The 14,317-nt window shown below is 40.9% G+C and overlaps 1 protein-coding gene across 1 annotated transcript in view; it reads left to right on the top strand.

Moving 5' to 3' along the window:
• The window catches only part of adamts12 (ADAM metallopeptidase with thrombospondin type 1 motif, 12), a 642,106-nt gene that overhangs the window by 619,745 nt on the left and 8,044 nt on the right, over positions 1-14,317 (top strand). Inside the window, exons 21-23 of the mRNA XM_063042019.1 lie at positions 3,521-3,673; positions 9,946-10,119; positions 10,218-10,364. Coding sequence (XP_062898089.1) covers positions 3,521-3,673; positions 9,946-10,119; positions 10,218-10,364 — 474 coding nt within the window. The remainder of the gene's footprint in view (positions 1-3,520; positions 3,674-9,945; positions 10,120-10,217; positions 10,365-14,317) is intronic.

Here is a 14,317-nt window from a genome sequence, read left to right as displayed (position 1 = left end):
TACGACAAACAAGATGCTGGAAATCCAAATAACACACACAAAATACTAGAGGAACTCAGCAGGCCAGGCAGCATCTATGGAAAAGAGTACAGTCGACGTTTGGGGCTGAGAGGTTTTGGCCCAAAATGTCGACTGCACTCGCTTCCATTGATGCTGCCTGGCCTGTTGAGTTCCTCCAGCATTTCACGTGCATTGATCCAGATTTCAAGCATTTCTTGTCATAAGATTAAAACTGAAGTTTCTGGATCACTGATCCTCAACTCTTAACCTCACATCCAGAATTTCCCCATGATGTTCTTCCAACTATGACAGATAAATTTCTCTATAGTGTAATTATTAAAAGAAATTTGCATCATGAACGGCCTTTCCATTACCGTCTTCTAAATGGGCAGTACAGACTAGCAGTCAAAAGCTGTAATAGACTTTTCCTTGTAGCAAAGAAACATTTCAATCTGAGGAATTACATCTACTGTAAACTGTATTAGGCAGAATATTTTTGTAATACAAGTGATAAACTAAATTCTAACATTAAATTAATCCCTGGATGTGTGGCTGTCGAGTCAAATTAACACTAAGCCATCTTGGAAGTGAAATAAATATAACTCTGTCAAAGAGCACTGTAAGTGTAAATGAACCTAATCAGGCTGAATTCATGCTAGCTAAATATAATGGTTTTAATAATACCATGTTAAATATATGAATATTTAGAATAAAAATAAAAGATAAAAATATTAAATATATGTGATTAGTGAATTCTGGGAATGAAGATCATAGGGAGGATGATCTTTTTATTCACTGTTGATCTGTAATTTACATAGAAACATAGAAAACCTACAGCACAATACAGGCCCTTCGGCCCACAGAGTTGTGCCGAACATGTCCTTACCTTAGAAATTAGTAGGCTTACCTATAGCCCTCTATTTTACTAAGCTCCATGTACCTATCTAAAAGTCTCTTAAAAGACCCTATTGTATCCACCTCCACCACTGTTGCCGACAGCCCATTCCATGCACTCACCACTCTCTGATAAAAAAAAACTTACCCCTGACATCTCCTCTGTATCTATTCCCCAGCACCTTAAACCTGTGTCCTCTTGTGGCAACCATTTCAGCCCTGGGAAAAAGCCTCTGGCTATCCACACGATCAATGCCTCTCATTATCTTATACACCTCTATCAGGTCACCTCTCATCCTCCGTCACTCCAAGGAGAAAAGGCCAAGTTCACTCAACCTGATCTCATAAAGCATGCTCCCCAATCCAGGCAACATTCTTGTAAATCTCCTCTGCACTCTTTCTATGGCTTCCACATCCTTCCTGTAGTGAGGCAACCAGAAATTTAGGTCAATAACTTTCTCCCTGTATTAGATAAGAAGGCAAGGAAGTTTCCATGAGCAGAGAGTGAGAATACCTTTCACTTCCTCCTTTATAATAAAGGACTGTGGCTGAAGGCAGCTCTGGAAACTTCCCTATGGAAGCCACCATTAAACACATTGAACACATTGCCGATTGGGAGGTGGGGCGAGTTTGGTTGAAGTGCTCAACAGCCAAAGCAAAAGCTAATCAATCCCAAGGACAAATAATTCGTTAGCTTTATTTATATACTCAATGGCCACTTTATTAAGTACATCTGTACAGCTGCTTGTTAATGCAGTTACCTTATCAGCCAGTTACGTGACAGCAACTCAATGCATAAAAGCATGCAGACATGGTCAAGAGGTTCAGTTGTTGTTCAGACCAAACATCAGAATGGGGAAGAAATGTGATCTAAGTGGCTTTGGCTGTGGAATGTTTGTTGGTGCCAGATGGGATGGTTTGAGTATCTCAGAGGCTTTTGACCCCCTGGTATTTTAACACACAACAGTCTCCAGAGTTTACAGAGAATGGTGCGAAAAACAAAAACAAAAAAAACCCTGTGTAGGATTTTGTGGACAAAAATATCTTGTTAATGAGAGAGGCCAGAAGAGAATTTCCAGGCTGGTTCAAACTGGCAGGAAGGCAATAGAAACTCAAATAACCACGTGTTACAACAGCGGTGTGCAGAAGAGCATCTTTGAATGCAGAACTTTTTGAATCTTGAATTGGATGGGCAGCAGAAGAGCATGAGCATACAGAAATACCTAATGTACCTAATAAAGTGGCAACTGAATGTACTTGCAACTAAATCTTCTGGGGGGGGGGTCACACTCTACTTCAAATAATGTTTGCAATCAGTGTCACCTTTGTAGGTTTTGAAGGGAGTAAAATACAATTTCAGGTGGCAGGATGGAGATACATCTCTTCCAAAGGAGGTGTAAGGTGCTCCTTTCCTCCACTAGTCTGCAGGTCATCTGTGGGCAATGTGTAGCCCCCCACCCCACCCAATCAGGGTCATGTGAAGCCATGGGAGTAGGAGGTGGGTGGTTGTATGAGCAGCTGGTGCACATCACGTCATAGTTATGTGACCACTGACTCCAGGCAGACAATCTCTAAAGAGTATTGATAATGGCTGGGGTCACCTGTCATGTAAAGACACTGCCCAGAAGAAGGCAATGGCAAACTACTTGTGTAGAAAAAATTGCCAAGAACGATTATGGTTATGAGACCATGTTTGCCCAGGTGATATGATGTGGCACATAACGACGATGATGAAAATACAAGTGGGATATATACAGTACACATCATTTTACCCTTCGTGATGATCAACACAAATTGTCTGGAGTCTACTAGTAGCATAGGGAAAATTGAGTGGGGTACTGTTGCAACCACTGAGCAGCAAACATTTAAAAATTCTATACAGATTGTCAAAAGAAAACCTGATTTGAAAGATACAGAGATCATAAGGATCAAGGATTAACTTTATTTGCCATTTCCATGTATTAGGAATTTGCTGTGCTGTGTTGGCACAACATGTAACAAAAAACAGCAACAATCAATAATTATAAAAAACTGTCTAAAATATAAAATTACAGTTATACAAAAATAAGGTATGGATAGGGAATAAAATGTGTATAAATGCATAAATATCAGCATGTATTTACAATGCATTATGAAAAGTGGTTTAAAGTGTTTACAGTGCTGTGACTGGTGTAACAGGTCGGGGTGGCATTGGGGTCTAAACAGAGTAGTTGATCAGGTTGACTGCCTGGAGGAAGAAACTTTTAAGACGGGTTCCAGTTTTTATTTTAATAGCACTTTTGCTCTTCCAGAAGGGAGCTTTTGGAAGAAGCAGTTTGCCCAGGAGGTAGCATTATGGAACAATATTTCTGTACCATAGGACAAAGCTGAAGTGCATATACCACGGAACTGTATGCTTCTATCCTCAGATGTTTTGTAGTGGAATTGCTTGGTTATGTGAGACACACCTTTAGAATGTGCCTGATACACAGATGTAGAACATTCATTCCTGCTGCAACTGCAGATTCATTATGTAAGACCAATTTTTACAGTATATTTATGGTACTTGAACATTTAGCAAACTGCTGTGCCCATTTTCTGTTGCCATGGTTTTGCATGCTTCATTTCTCTACTACTTTGTGTGCAGTGCTCTACCACGTGTGGAGTTGGGGCTGTGTGGAGGCAGGTGGAGTGCAGTACTAATGAAGAATCCGACTGTGAAGAGACAAAGAAGCCGGTCCCTGCTCGGAGATGCTTCGTGCGTCCATGCGCTATGTGGAAAATAGGTAACTGGAGCAAGGTGAGCCAGGGGAAATTGCAAAGAGAACAAGGCTTTTCTGTTAACATCTGCTCCACCACCATCACCCACAACCTGACCCAGTTTGTCCCATTATCCAGAGGACATTGAAATCCATTTAAGCAATCATAGAGTCACGGAGTACTACATCACAAAAACAGGCCCTTCATGCCATCTTGTTTATGCTGACCTGTTCTTCTGCCAAGTCCCATCTACCTGAACTCCAAATATCTGCCATTCATGTACCTATTTATCATCGAGCTCCTTCTCTCCATCCCCCAAAAGTGAAACTTCCCAGTGGTTGAAGATTTCAGTTCCCATTCCCATTCCACCATGTTGGTCCATGGCCTCCTCTTGTGCCCAGGTGAGGCCACCTTCAGGCTGGAAGAGCAACACCTTACATTTCATCTGGGTAGGCTTCAACTTGAAAGCATGAATATCAATTTCTCCTTCTGGTTAAAAAAAAATCAATCCCCCTCCCCTCATCTTTTTATTCTAGCATCTCCCCCTTCCTTTCCAGTCCTGAAGAAGGGTCTTGGCCTGAACTTCAGCTATCTGTTCATTTCTACAGATAACGCCTGATCTACTGAGTTCCTCCAGCATTTTGTGTGCATTGCTTTGGATTTCCAGCCTCTGCAGACTTTCTCGTGTTTACATATTTGTCTATTTATTTATGTATATAATCTATATATTTATCTATCTATTTATTTATTATTATTTTACATCTATCTTCCCATCTATCTATTTATTTTTAATGCACAATTTGTCTTCTTTTGCACATTGGTTGCTTGTCAGTCCTTGTTTCTGAGTAGGTTTTCATAAATTCTATTGCATTTCTTTATTTTCCTATCAATGCCTGCAAGAAAATTAATCTCAAGGTTGTAGATCATGACCACGTGCAGCTGCACAGTAACTGAAATGCTCCCAAGCACATAGCCTTCATCACTGCACAGATGGCATTTTCTTTTCTATGTCGATATTTGAGAGTTGTAAAACTAGTCAGCTCCATCATGGATACGAGCTTCCATTGTGTCCAAGAGATCTTCAAGGAACAGTGCATCAGAAAGTCCATCATTAAGGACCCCCAATATCCAGGACATGCATTGTTCTCATTGTTACTATCAAGAAGCCATAAAGCACACACTCAACGATTCAGGAATAGCTTTTTCCCCTCTGCCATCCAATTTCTGAATGGACAGTGAACCCATGAACACCACATCACACTTTTTTCAATTTCTGTTTTATATGTATATAAAATAGTTAATTTAACTATTTTATATACATCACAAGATCACAAGACAAAGGAGCAGAAGTAGGCCATTTGGCCCATCAAGTCTGCTCCGCAGCTCCCCCATGAGCTAAACTATTCACCCATCTAGTTCCAATTTCCGGCTTTTTCCCCATATCCCTTGATACCCTGACTAATTAGATATCTGTCAATCTCCTCCTTAAACACCCTCAATGATCGGGCCTCCAGAGCTGTATGTGGCAACGAATTCCACAAATCCACGACCCTCTGGCTAAAAAAATTTCTCCTCATCTCTGTTTTAACTGGGTACCCTCTAATTCTAAGACTATGGCCTCCTGTCCTGGACTCACCCACCAAGGGAAACAACCTTTCCACATCTACTCTGTCCAACCCTTTCAACATTCGAAATGTTTCTATGCGATCCCCTCTCATTCTTCTGTACTCTAATGAATACAATCCAAGAGCTGACAAACGCTCCTCATATGTTAGCCCCTGCATTCCAGGAATCATCCTCGTAAATCTTCTCTGAACTCTCTCCAACATCAGTACATCCTTTCTAAGATAGGGGGCCCAAAACTGCACACAGTATTCCAAATGAGGTCTCACTAATGCCCCATAGAGCCTCATCAACACCTCCTTACTCTTATACACTATTCCTCTTGAAATGAATGCCAACATAGCATTCGCTTTCCTTACCGCCGATCCAACTTGGTGGTTAACCTTTAGGGTATCCTGCACGAGGACCCCCAAGTCCCTTTGCACTTCCGATTTTTGAATTTTCTCCCCATCTAAATAATAATCTGCCCTATTATTTCTTCTTCCGAAATGTACAACCGTACATTTGTCAACGTTGTATCTCATCTGCCATTTCTTTGCCCACTCTCCTAAACTGACTAAGTCTCTCTGCAGCCTTTCCATTTCTTCAACATTTCCTGTTCCTCCACCTATCTTGGTGCCATCCGCAAATTTAGCCACAGAACCATTTAATCTATAATCCAAGTCATCGATATACATCGTAAAAAGAAGCGGCCCCAACACCAACCCCTGCGGAACAGCACTAGTAACCGGCAACCAAGCAGAATAAGATCCCTTTATTCCCACCCTTTGCTTTCTGCCTATCAGCCAATGCTCCACTCATTTCAATATCTTTCCTATAATTCCATGGGCTCTCATCTTATTAAGCAGCCTCATATGCGGCACCTTATCGAAGGCCTTTTGAAAATCCAAATACACAACATCCACAGCCTCTCCCTTGTCAATCTTATTCGAGATTACCTCAAAAAATTCCAATAGGTTGGTGAGACAGGATCTTCCCTTCATGAAACCATGCTGGCTTCGGTCTATCTTGTCATGCACCTCGAGGTATTTCATAACCTCGTCCTTGAGGATTGACTCCAATATCTTTCCAACTACCGACGTCGGACTAATAGGTCTGTAATTTTCTTTTGGCTGCCTCCCTCCTTTCTTAAAAAACGGAACTACATTTGCGACCTTCCAGTCCTCCAGAACCATGCCAGAGTCTATTGATTCCTGGAAGATCGTTTCCAATGCTTCCACAATCTCCAAAACCACCTCTTTCAGAACCCTTGGGTGCACCTCATCCGGACCGGGAGACTTATCTATTCTTAGTCCACTTAGCTTCCCAAGCACTTTCTCTCTAGTAATCTTGACTGTACCTAATTCTATTCCCTGATACCTCTGGCTATCAGGTATATTGCTCATGTCTTCCACTGTGAAGACTGATGCAAAATACTCATTCAGTTCCTCCACCATCTCTTTGTTATCTATTATAATTACTCCAGCATCATTTTCAATCGGTCCCGTATCTACCCTTGTCAGTCTTTTACTCTTCATATATTTAAAAAAACTCGTTAGTATCCTTTTTTATGTTAATCGCCAACTTCCTTTCATAATTCATCTTTTCTTTCCTAATGACTTTCTTAGTTTCCTTCTGTAAGTTTTTAAAAGTCTTCTAGTCCTCATTTTTCCCACTAATTTTTGCTTCCTTGCACGCCGTTTCTTTTGCTTTTATTTTTGCCTTAACCTCTCTCGTTAGCCACATTTGTGCCATTTTTCCATTCATGATTTTCTTTTTTCTTGGAATATATTTTTCCCGCATTTTCCTTATTTCTTGCAGGAATTTCATCCAATTCTGCTCTGCCGTCCCTCCATTTAGCTTACTTTTCCAATCGACTTGGGCCAGTTCCTCTCTCATACCACTGTAATTTCCCCTGTTCCACTGAAATATCGATACACCTGATACCAGCTTCTCCTTTTCAAATTTGAAACTGAACTCAATCATATTATAATCACTACTTCCAAGAGATTCCTTTACCTCCAGCTCCCTAATCGCCTCAGGTTCGTTACACAGCACCCAATCCAAAACAGCCGGTCCCCTGGCGGGCTTCTGGACAAGCTGCTCCAAAAAGCCATCCCGTAGGCATTCTACAAACTCCCTCTCCTGAGATCCAGTACCTTCCTGACTTTCCCAATCCACTTTCATATTAAAATCCCCCATAATTATCTTGACATTTTCCTTCTGACACTCTTTTTCTATTTCCAGCTGCAATTTGTAGTTTACATCCCGGCTGCTGTTTGGAGGCCTGTATATAACTGCTATTAGTGTCTTTTTACCCTTGCCATTTCTTAATTCTACCCATAAGGATTCTACCTCTTCTGATCCTATGTCCCTTCTTTCTATTGATTTGATATCGTTACTTACCATCAGGGCCACGCCACCCCCTTTACCTACCTTCCTATCTTTCCTATACACTGTGTATCCTTGGATATTCAGCTCCCAATCACATCTATCATTTAGCCATGACTCGGTGATGGCCACAGTGTCATATCTTTTAACCTGCAGCTGTGCAGCAAGGTCATCCACTTTATTTCTAATGCTGCGTGCATTTAAGTACAGTACATTTAGATCAGTATCTGTTGCTGATTTTGCTATATTTCTATTTTGCAGCAAATTATCCTGCATATTCTTCGGCCTGTCCTTCTTGCCATCTTTGCTGCACAGTATTTTTGACTTATTTCTATTTTCCTCTTCCTTGACCCTAACACCTTGGTTTCCTTCCCCTTGCCAACTTAGTTTAAACCCTCCCTAACAGCTATATTAAACAATCCTGCCAGGATATTAGTACCTTTTGGGTTCAGGTGTAATCCATCTTTTTTGTATAAGTCATACCTTCCCCAAAATAGATCCCAATGATTCAAGAATTTGAAGCCCTGCCCCCTGCACCAGTTACTTAGCCACACATTCATCTGCTTAATTCTGCTATTCTTACCATCATTAGCATGCAGCTCAGGCAGCAATCCCGATATTATTACTCTGGAGGTCCGGCTTTTCAATTTTCTTCCTAGCTCCCAGTAATCTTTCTTCAGGACCTCCTCTCGGTACATATGTATATACTTACTGTAATTCAGTTTTTTATCTATATGTATCATGTATTGCATTGTACTGATGCTGTCAAGTTAACAAATTTCACAACGTGTATTAAACCTGATTCTGATTCTGATTTGAAATTTGTCCTTTCTGAGAAAGTTAAAACTGGTTCATTTACGATGTTCATTGATATGTTGAATTATGTTTGTAGTAGCCATGTATCTATTTTCTATCTGCATTGAATTTTGTGTTGCATGTTTATTATGGTAGTTAGTCACGTGGGTGGGGGTGTGGAAAAAGTGAAGAGTTTTAGTTACATATTCATGTGTTTGTCTTTGGAAGTTTAGTCGAGAGCTAAGGGAGTAAGTCGGGGCGATATCTTCTTTGTTGACCACTTAAATATCACTTAATTACATTAAAACTAGTTTAGTTAGCTTAATTACATTGACAAAAGCTTAAGCACATTTAATAAACTAAGATATTTGTTTTGTTCATCGCTAGTTTTAGTTCCATTATTTTTAGCACGTCAATATTGTTTTGCTAGTTGCTTAATAAAAACTCGAATATATTCTTCAACTTTGGAGCCTTGTTGTTATTGCATTGGATGGAAGGCGTGTCATACAGGATTAACTCCCATTCCCCACCCCCCCACCACTCCCCCGTCAGTAGTCTCTAAACAGTGTTGGTTTCTTTAAGTGGCTGCTATAATGCCCTTAGAAACGAACAGTTTGAAGAACTGTCAATTCTTGTTGACATTGTTGGTGACATTGTTGGACCACTTCAAGCTTCTAGTGCTGACTGCGAACATGGATTCAGTCTTACAAATTCAATCAACTGTAAATCCAGAAGCAGACTAGAAGTGGAACATTTGCATGATCTCAAAAGGGTCAAGACATATTTTTCATCTGGATGCAAAACTAATCTGGATTGTGTTTATAGACAATGGACTTGTTATAAAGACAGACACAATGAAGTTTACAAAACATGAAAGATGTTCTTTGTTGTACTGTATTTCATTACACCCTTCAATTAATAAATAATTTCAAAACCATGTGATTTAAATTTTTATTTTAAGTCTTCATAGTATGCATATTACAAAAAAAAAACATTTGAAATGCTGTGCGGTTTTCAGGCCATGTAAAGTTTCCTGCTCAGAGCAAGGTAAAAAAAATTAAAGGGAATATTGATGGTGACGTATACTGTACACATATTTTAATAATGAATGCACTTTCAATTTGACTTTGATACTAATTTTTCTTAAGTATTACAAATTAATTCACCTCTACTATTTCCACGAGCAGCTTGTTCCACACTTGTACTACCCTCTGAGTGAAGAGGACCCCCCTCAGATTCCTCTTAACATCCATTTACCCTTAACCCATGACCTCTAGTTTTAGTCTCACCCAATCTGAGTGGAAAATACTGCATTGTATTTACCCTATCTATAACCCTCTTTATTTTGTATACCTCTATAAGATCTCCCCTCATTGTCCCGTGCTCCAGGGAAGAAAGTCCTATTCCATTGCAACCTTCTCCATAACTCTAGTCCTGGCTACATCTACGTAAGTTTCCTCTGCATTCTTTCAAGCTTATTAATCAACCTTTTTTATTTGTTGTTCTTTGACTGGTACATTGCAGTGCTCAGAGAACTGTGGAGGTGGAATCAAAACCCGTGATCTTCAGTGTCTGGACACTCGAGACAAAAGACTCCTGCGACCTTTCCACTGCCAGTTGCTAGGAGCCAAACCAATCACAAGTCTCAACTGTAATGTAAAGGCCTGCAGTGAATGGAACGTTTCTGCGTGGAGTGAGGTGACTGAATCAGTTGTTCTATTCTGATCATACTATGGAAATCGATTTTTGAAATGGATAAAATAAATATAATTTTTTCTTACATGCATTTGCTCCAGTGTTCGAAGACATGTGGCACTGGGATCCAACAACGGTCAGTTTATTGTGCGGAACACAAGCAATGCCATCTTAAAGCTCAACCTGAGACAACCGCAGCCTGCAATATTCAGCCATGTGTTGAGTGGGTGGCTGGCAGCTGGAGCAAGGTGGGTGAAACATTCAGTGCTTGCCACTTAACTTTCTGTGACTTTAGGGCAGTGATTGGGATAATACATGCTTGAAGCAATTCAAGATGTGAAGGTTATTATTTGGCCCATCGTTGCTTCATATTTGAACTTCTCATATAACACACAAAATTTCTGGATTTTGTGTGTTGTGTTAATCATCGTGGCTGTGGATGAAAGAAGATTATAGTTGTCAGCCATGGCTGAAAGAAGATTATAGTTGGGAGCTTAACATCCAAGGATACAAATTGTAATGAAAGAACAGGCAGGTAGGCAGAGGGGGGTGGCATGGCTCTTGGTAAAAAAATAAAATTAAACCCTTAGAAAGCGGTAACATTGAATTGGAAGGTGTAGAATCCTTGAGGCCTGACTTGCTGAGTTCCTCCAACATTTTATATGTATTACTTTCCAACATCTGCAGAATCTCTTGTCTTTACCAATTTACAGTATGCAGTTACATACAAGAGAGTCCACCAAATTGTGCTACTTCTGAATTTCTCAGGCATCATCCTGATCAATGGAAAATGTCTAATGATTTACCACTACTCTGATCTCAAAGCTCCGCTGCCTTGTGGCTATACCCACTCATGGGGAAGGCTTTTGGGAGTAAACTCCGAGGGAAAAATCGGAGAGAGTCCTTAAGGCAGTCTTACATTGAGTTCAATGCTACGACACTGCAGGTACCAAACTGCTTAGTCCACTGCTCTGTGCTCTATATACAGATGACTATGTGGCTCAAATACCATCTATAAATTCACTGATGATACAACCATTGTTGGCAGAATCTCAGGTGGTGACGAGAGTGTGTACAGGAGTGAGATATGCCAACTTGTGGAGTGGTGCCACAGCAACAACCTGTCACTCAACATCAGTAAGACGAAAGGACTGATTGTGGACTTTAGGAAGGGTAAGACGAAGGAACACATACCAGTCCATATAGAGGGATCAAAAGTGGAGAGAGTGTCATGATCTCTGAGGACCTAACCTAGTCCCAACATATCGATGTAGTTATAAAGAAGGCAAGACAGGGGCTATACTTCATTAGGAGTTTGAAGAGATTTGGCATGTCAACAAATACACTCAAAAACTTCTATAGATGTACAGTGGAGAGCATTCTGACAGGCTGCATCATTGTCTGGTATGGGGGGGAGGGGGCTACTGCACAGGACCGAAAAAAGCTGCAGAGGGTCGTAAATTTACTCAGCTCCATCTTTGGTACTAGCCTACAAAGTTCCCAGGACGTCTTCAGGAAGGCAGTGTCCATTATTAAAGACCTCCAACACTCAGGGCATGCCCTCTTCTCACTGTTAACATCAGGCAGGAGGTACAGAAACTTGAAGGCACACACTCAGTGATTCAGGAACAGATTCTTCCCTTCTGCCATCTGATTCCTAAATGGGCATTGAACCCTTGGACACTACCTCACTTTTTTTAATATACGGTATTTCTGTTTTTTGCACGTTCTTTTAATCTATTCAATATACAGATACTGTAATTGATTGAGTGATTGATTTATTTATTTATTATTTTTTTTCTATAACGTACTGCATTGAACTGCTGCTACTAAGTTAACAAATTTCACATCACATGCCGGTGGTAATAAACCTGATTCTGGTTCTCTGCTCTTCCTTTGGGTTCATCACATGCAGGGTGAGGGGGAGCTTGTTTCATGGGCAACAGCTCGCTCTCCATATCATACTGCCCAGGCTTGCGTATCTGCACAGATAGGATGAAATGTCCATGGTCATCCCTGACCGACGGAGGCCCTCCTCATACTACTACAATAACGTCATGGTCTCTTTAGGTCTCCAGTATGTCCTCAAACATTTTGTACACATTCTGACTCTAGGTGAGAGAGATTTGAACAGTTAGGTATTTACCTTCATTCTTGCTGGGGTCAAAATGCCCAACATTGGTTGTTCATCCCCGCTTCAAACATAATGATTTACTTGGAAGTCTACAGATGCTGGAATCTAAAATCAAAACAGAAACACTGGTGGAACCCAGAACGTCAGCATCATTGTGGGAAGAGGAACTAGTCAACATTTCAGGGCCAACAACTGAGATCACGTACAAGACGGGCCAGATAAGGACAGCGGATTTTCCATCACTGAAATACATTGCTGAACCTGGCAGATCATGCAGCTACTAAACACAGACTCATCAGGACCAGACTGTGGAAATAATATTCACCATTTGTTCTAATTAGATAACATTATCTAATGAGAAACCATCTGTTACATTGTAAAGAAATTAGACAGAAAATTAGTGGGTCTAATTAGAACAAATGGTGAATATTATTTCCACAGTCGGTTCCAGATTCCCCAACCTTGGGGAAAATGACTGTGCTCATGCACGCTCTCTATACCCCTCAGGATTTTATACACCTCTCTAACATTCTCCAATGCTCCTTCTGCTTATTTTATCATTCTATTTTCCTCTCTGTACTTTTCTTCATTTTAAAACCTTTTCATCTCTCATTCTTCCTAACTCTGCCTGAATTAGAGCTGAAACAGTAACCTTCCTTTTCTTCTTCACAGATGCAGCTTGCCTCACCGAGCTCTTCCAGCAGTTTGTTTTTGTTTCAGATTTCGACATCTGCCGTTGGCTGTGTCTCCATTTTTATTTCTTGTTATGAATGTGCTTCTATCACCAGGACAAATGGAATACTTCATTCATGTGAGTGAAGAGAGGAGGCTTTATTGTATCAGTGTGACACACACACAAAATGCTGGAGCATCTCAGCAGATCAGGCAGCATCTATGGAGGGAATAAGCAGTTGACATTTCAGGCCGAGACCCCTCATCAGGACTGGAAGGGAAGGGAGAAGAGGCCCATCTACTCATCTTCCCCCTCACCTAATCTGACTATCACCTACCAGTTTGTACTCCTTCCCCTCCCTACCTCACCCTTCTTCCCCCTTACTTTCCAATTCCGATGAAGGGTCTTCACCCGCTACATCGACTGTTTATTCATTTCCATTGATGCCCCCTGACCTGCTGAGTTCCTCCAACATTTTGTGTCTATGTTACTCTGAATTTCCAGCATTGTGTTTATGATTTGTTGTATCAGTATTACTTATATAGATACTCGTTTCAATACTGCAGTGCTCTGCATCCTGCGGAGGAGGGTCACAGCACCGGACGGTGAGGTGTATGAACATGGAAACTAGTGAGATACAGGAAGACAACAGCACCTGTCAGCTGAAACCACCACCCACAGCAGTACAGGTGTGCAACCAACAAAAGTGCGGCAATAAAAAGGGTAAGGCAGCGTTTCTGTCAGTGAAGTTGAATGTTTTGTGTTGTAGCTTACAGGAAATGCTGTCAGCTCTCCTCACAACGAAACAGTAAACCTGTGCAGGGATTGGTGCAAGCTCAAGCACATACGTCCCTAACATTTTAGACCTTAAGACACTGGAGCACTAATAGGCCATTCAGCCCATCAAGTCTGCTCTGCCATTTGTTCATGGCTGATTTATTTTCCCTCTGATCTCCATTCTCCTGCCTTCTCCCTCTAACTTTTGGCAGCCTGACTAATCCAGAACCTGTCAACCTCAGCTTTAAATATACCCAATGACTTGGCTTCCACAACTATCTGTGGCAATGAATTCCACAGATTCACCACCCTTAGTTTGACATTTGAATCGAGTCTCGCCTTAATAGGAGAGTGAAATCTGAGACAAACCGAAGGATAGAAAGAGAAAAGTAGACATTCAGCTCTTCAGACCAGAACTCCAACCTCTAAAAAAGTTTCTTGTCTTAACACCATATCCCTTAAAACGTAGAACATTATAGCTCAGTACGATGTACCAACCTAGGAAGAATCTAACCCTTATCTCCTACATAACCCGCTATTTTACTTCCATTTGTGTGCCTACCAAAGACTCTTAAATGTCCCGAATGTATCTGTCTCTACCACCCCCCTGGCAGCGA

The sequence above is a fragment of the Mobula hypostoma genome, chromosome 3 (genome assembly GCF_963921235.1).
Source record: "Mobula hypostoma chromosome 3, sMobHyp1.1, whole genome shotgun sequence".
Classification (NCBI taxonomy): Eukaryota; Metazoa; Chordata; class Chondrichthyes; order Myliobatiformes; family Myliobatidae; genus Mobula; species Mobula hypostoma.
This window is presented reverse-complemented; position numbering and strand designations above follow the sequence as displayed.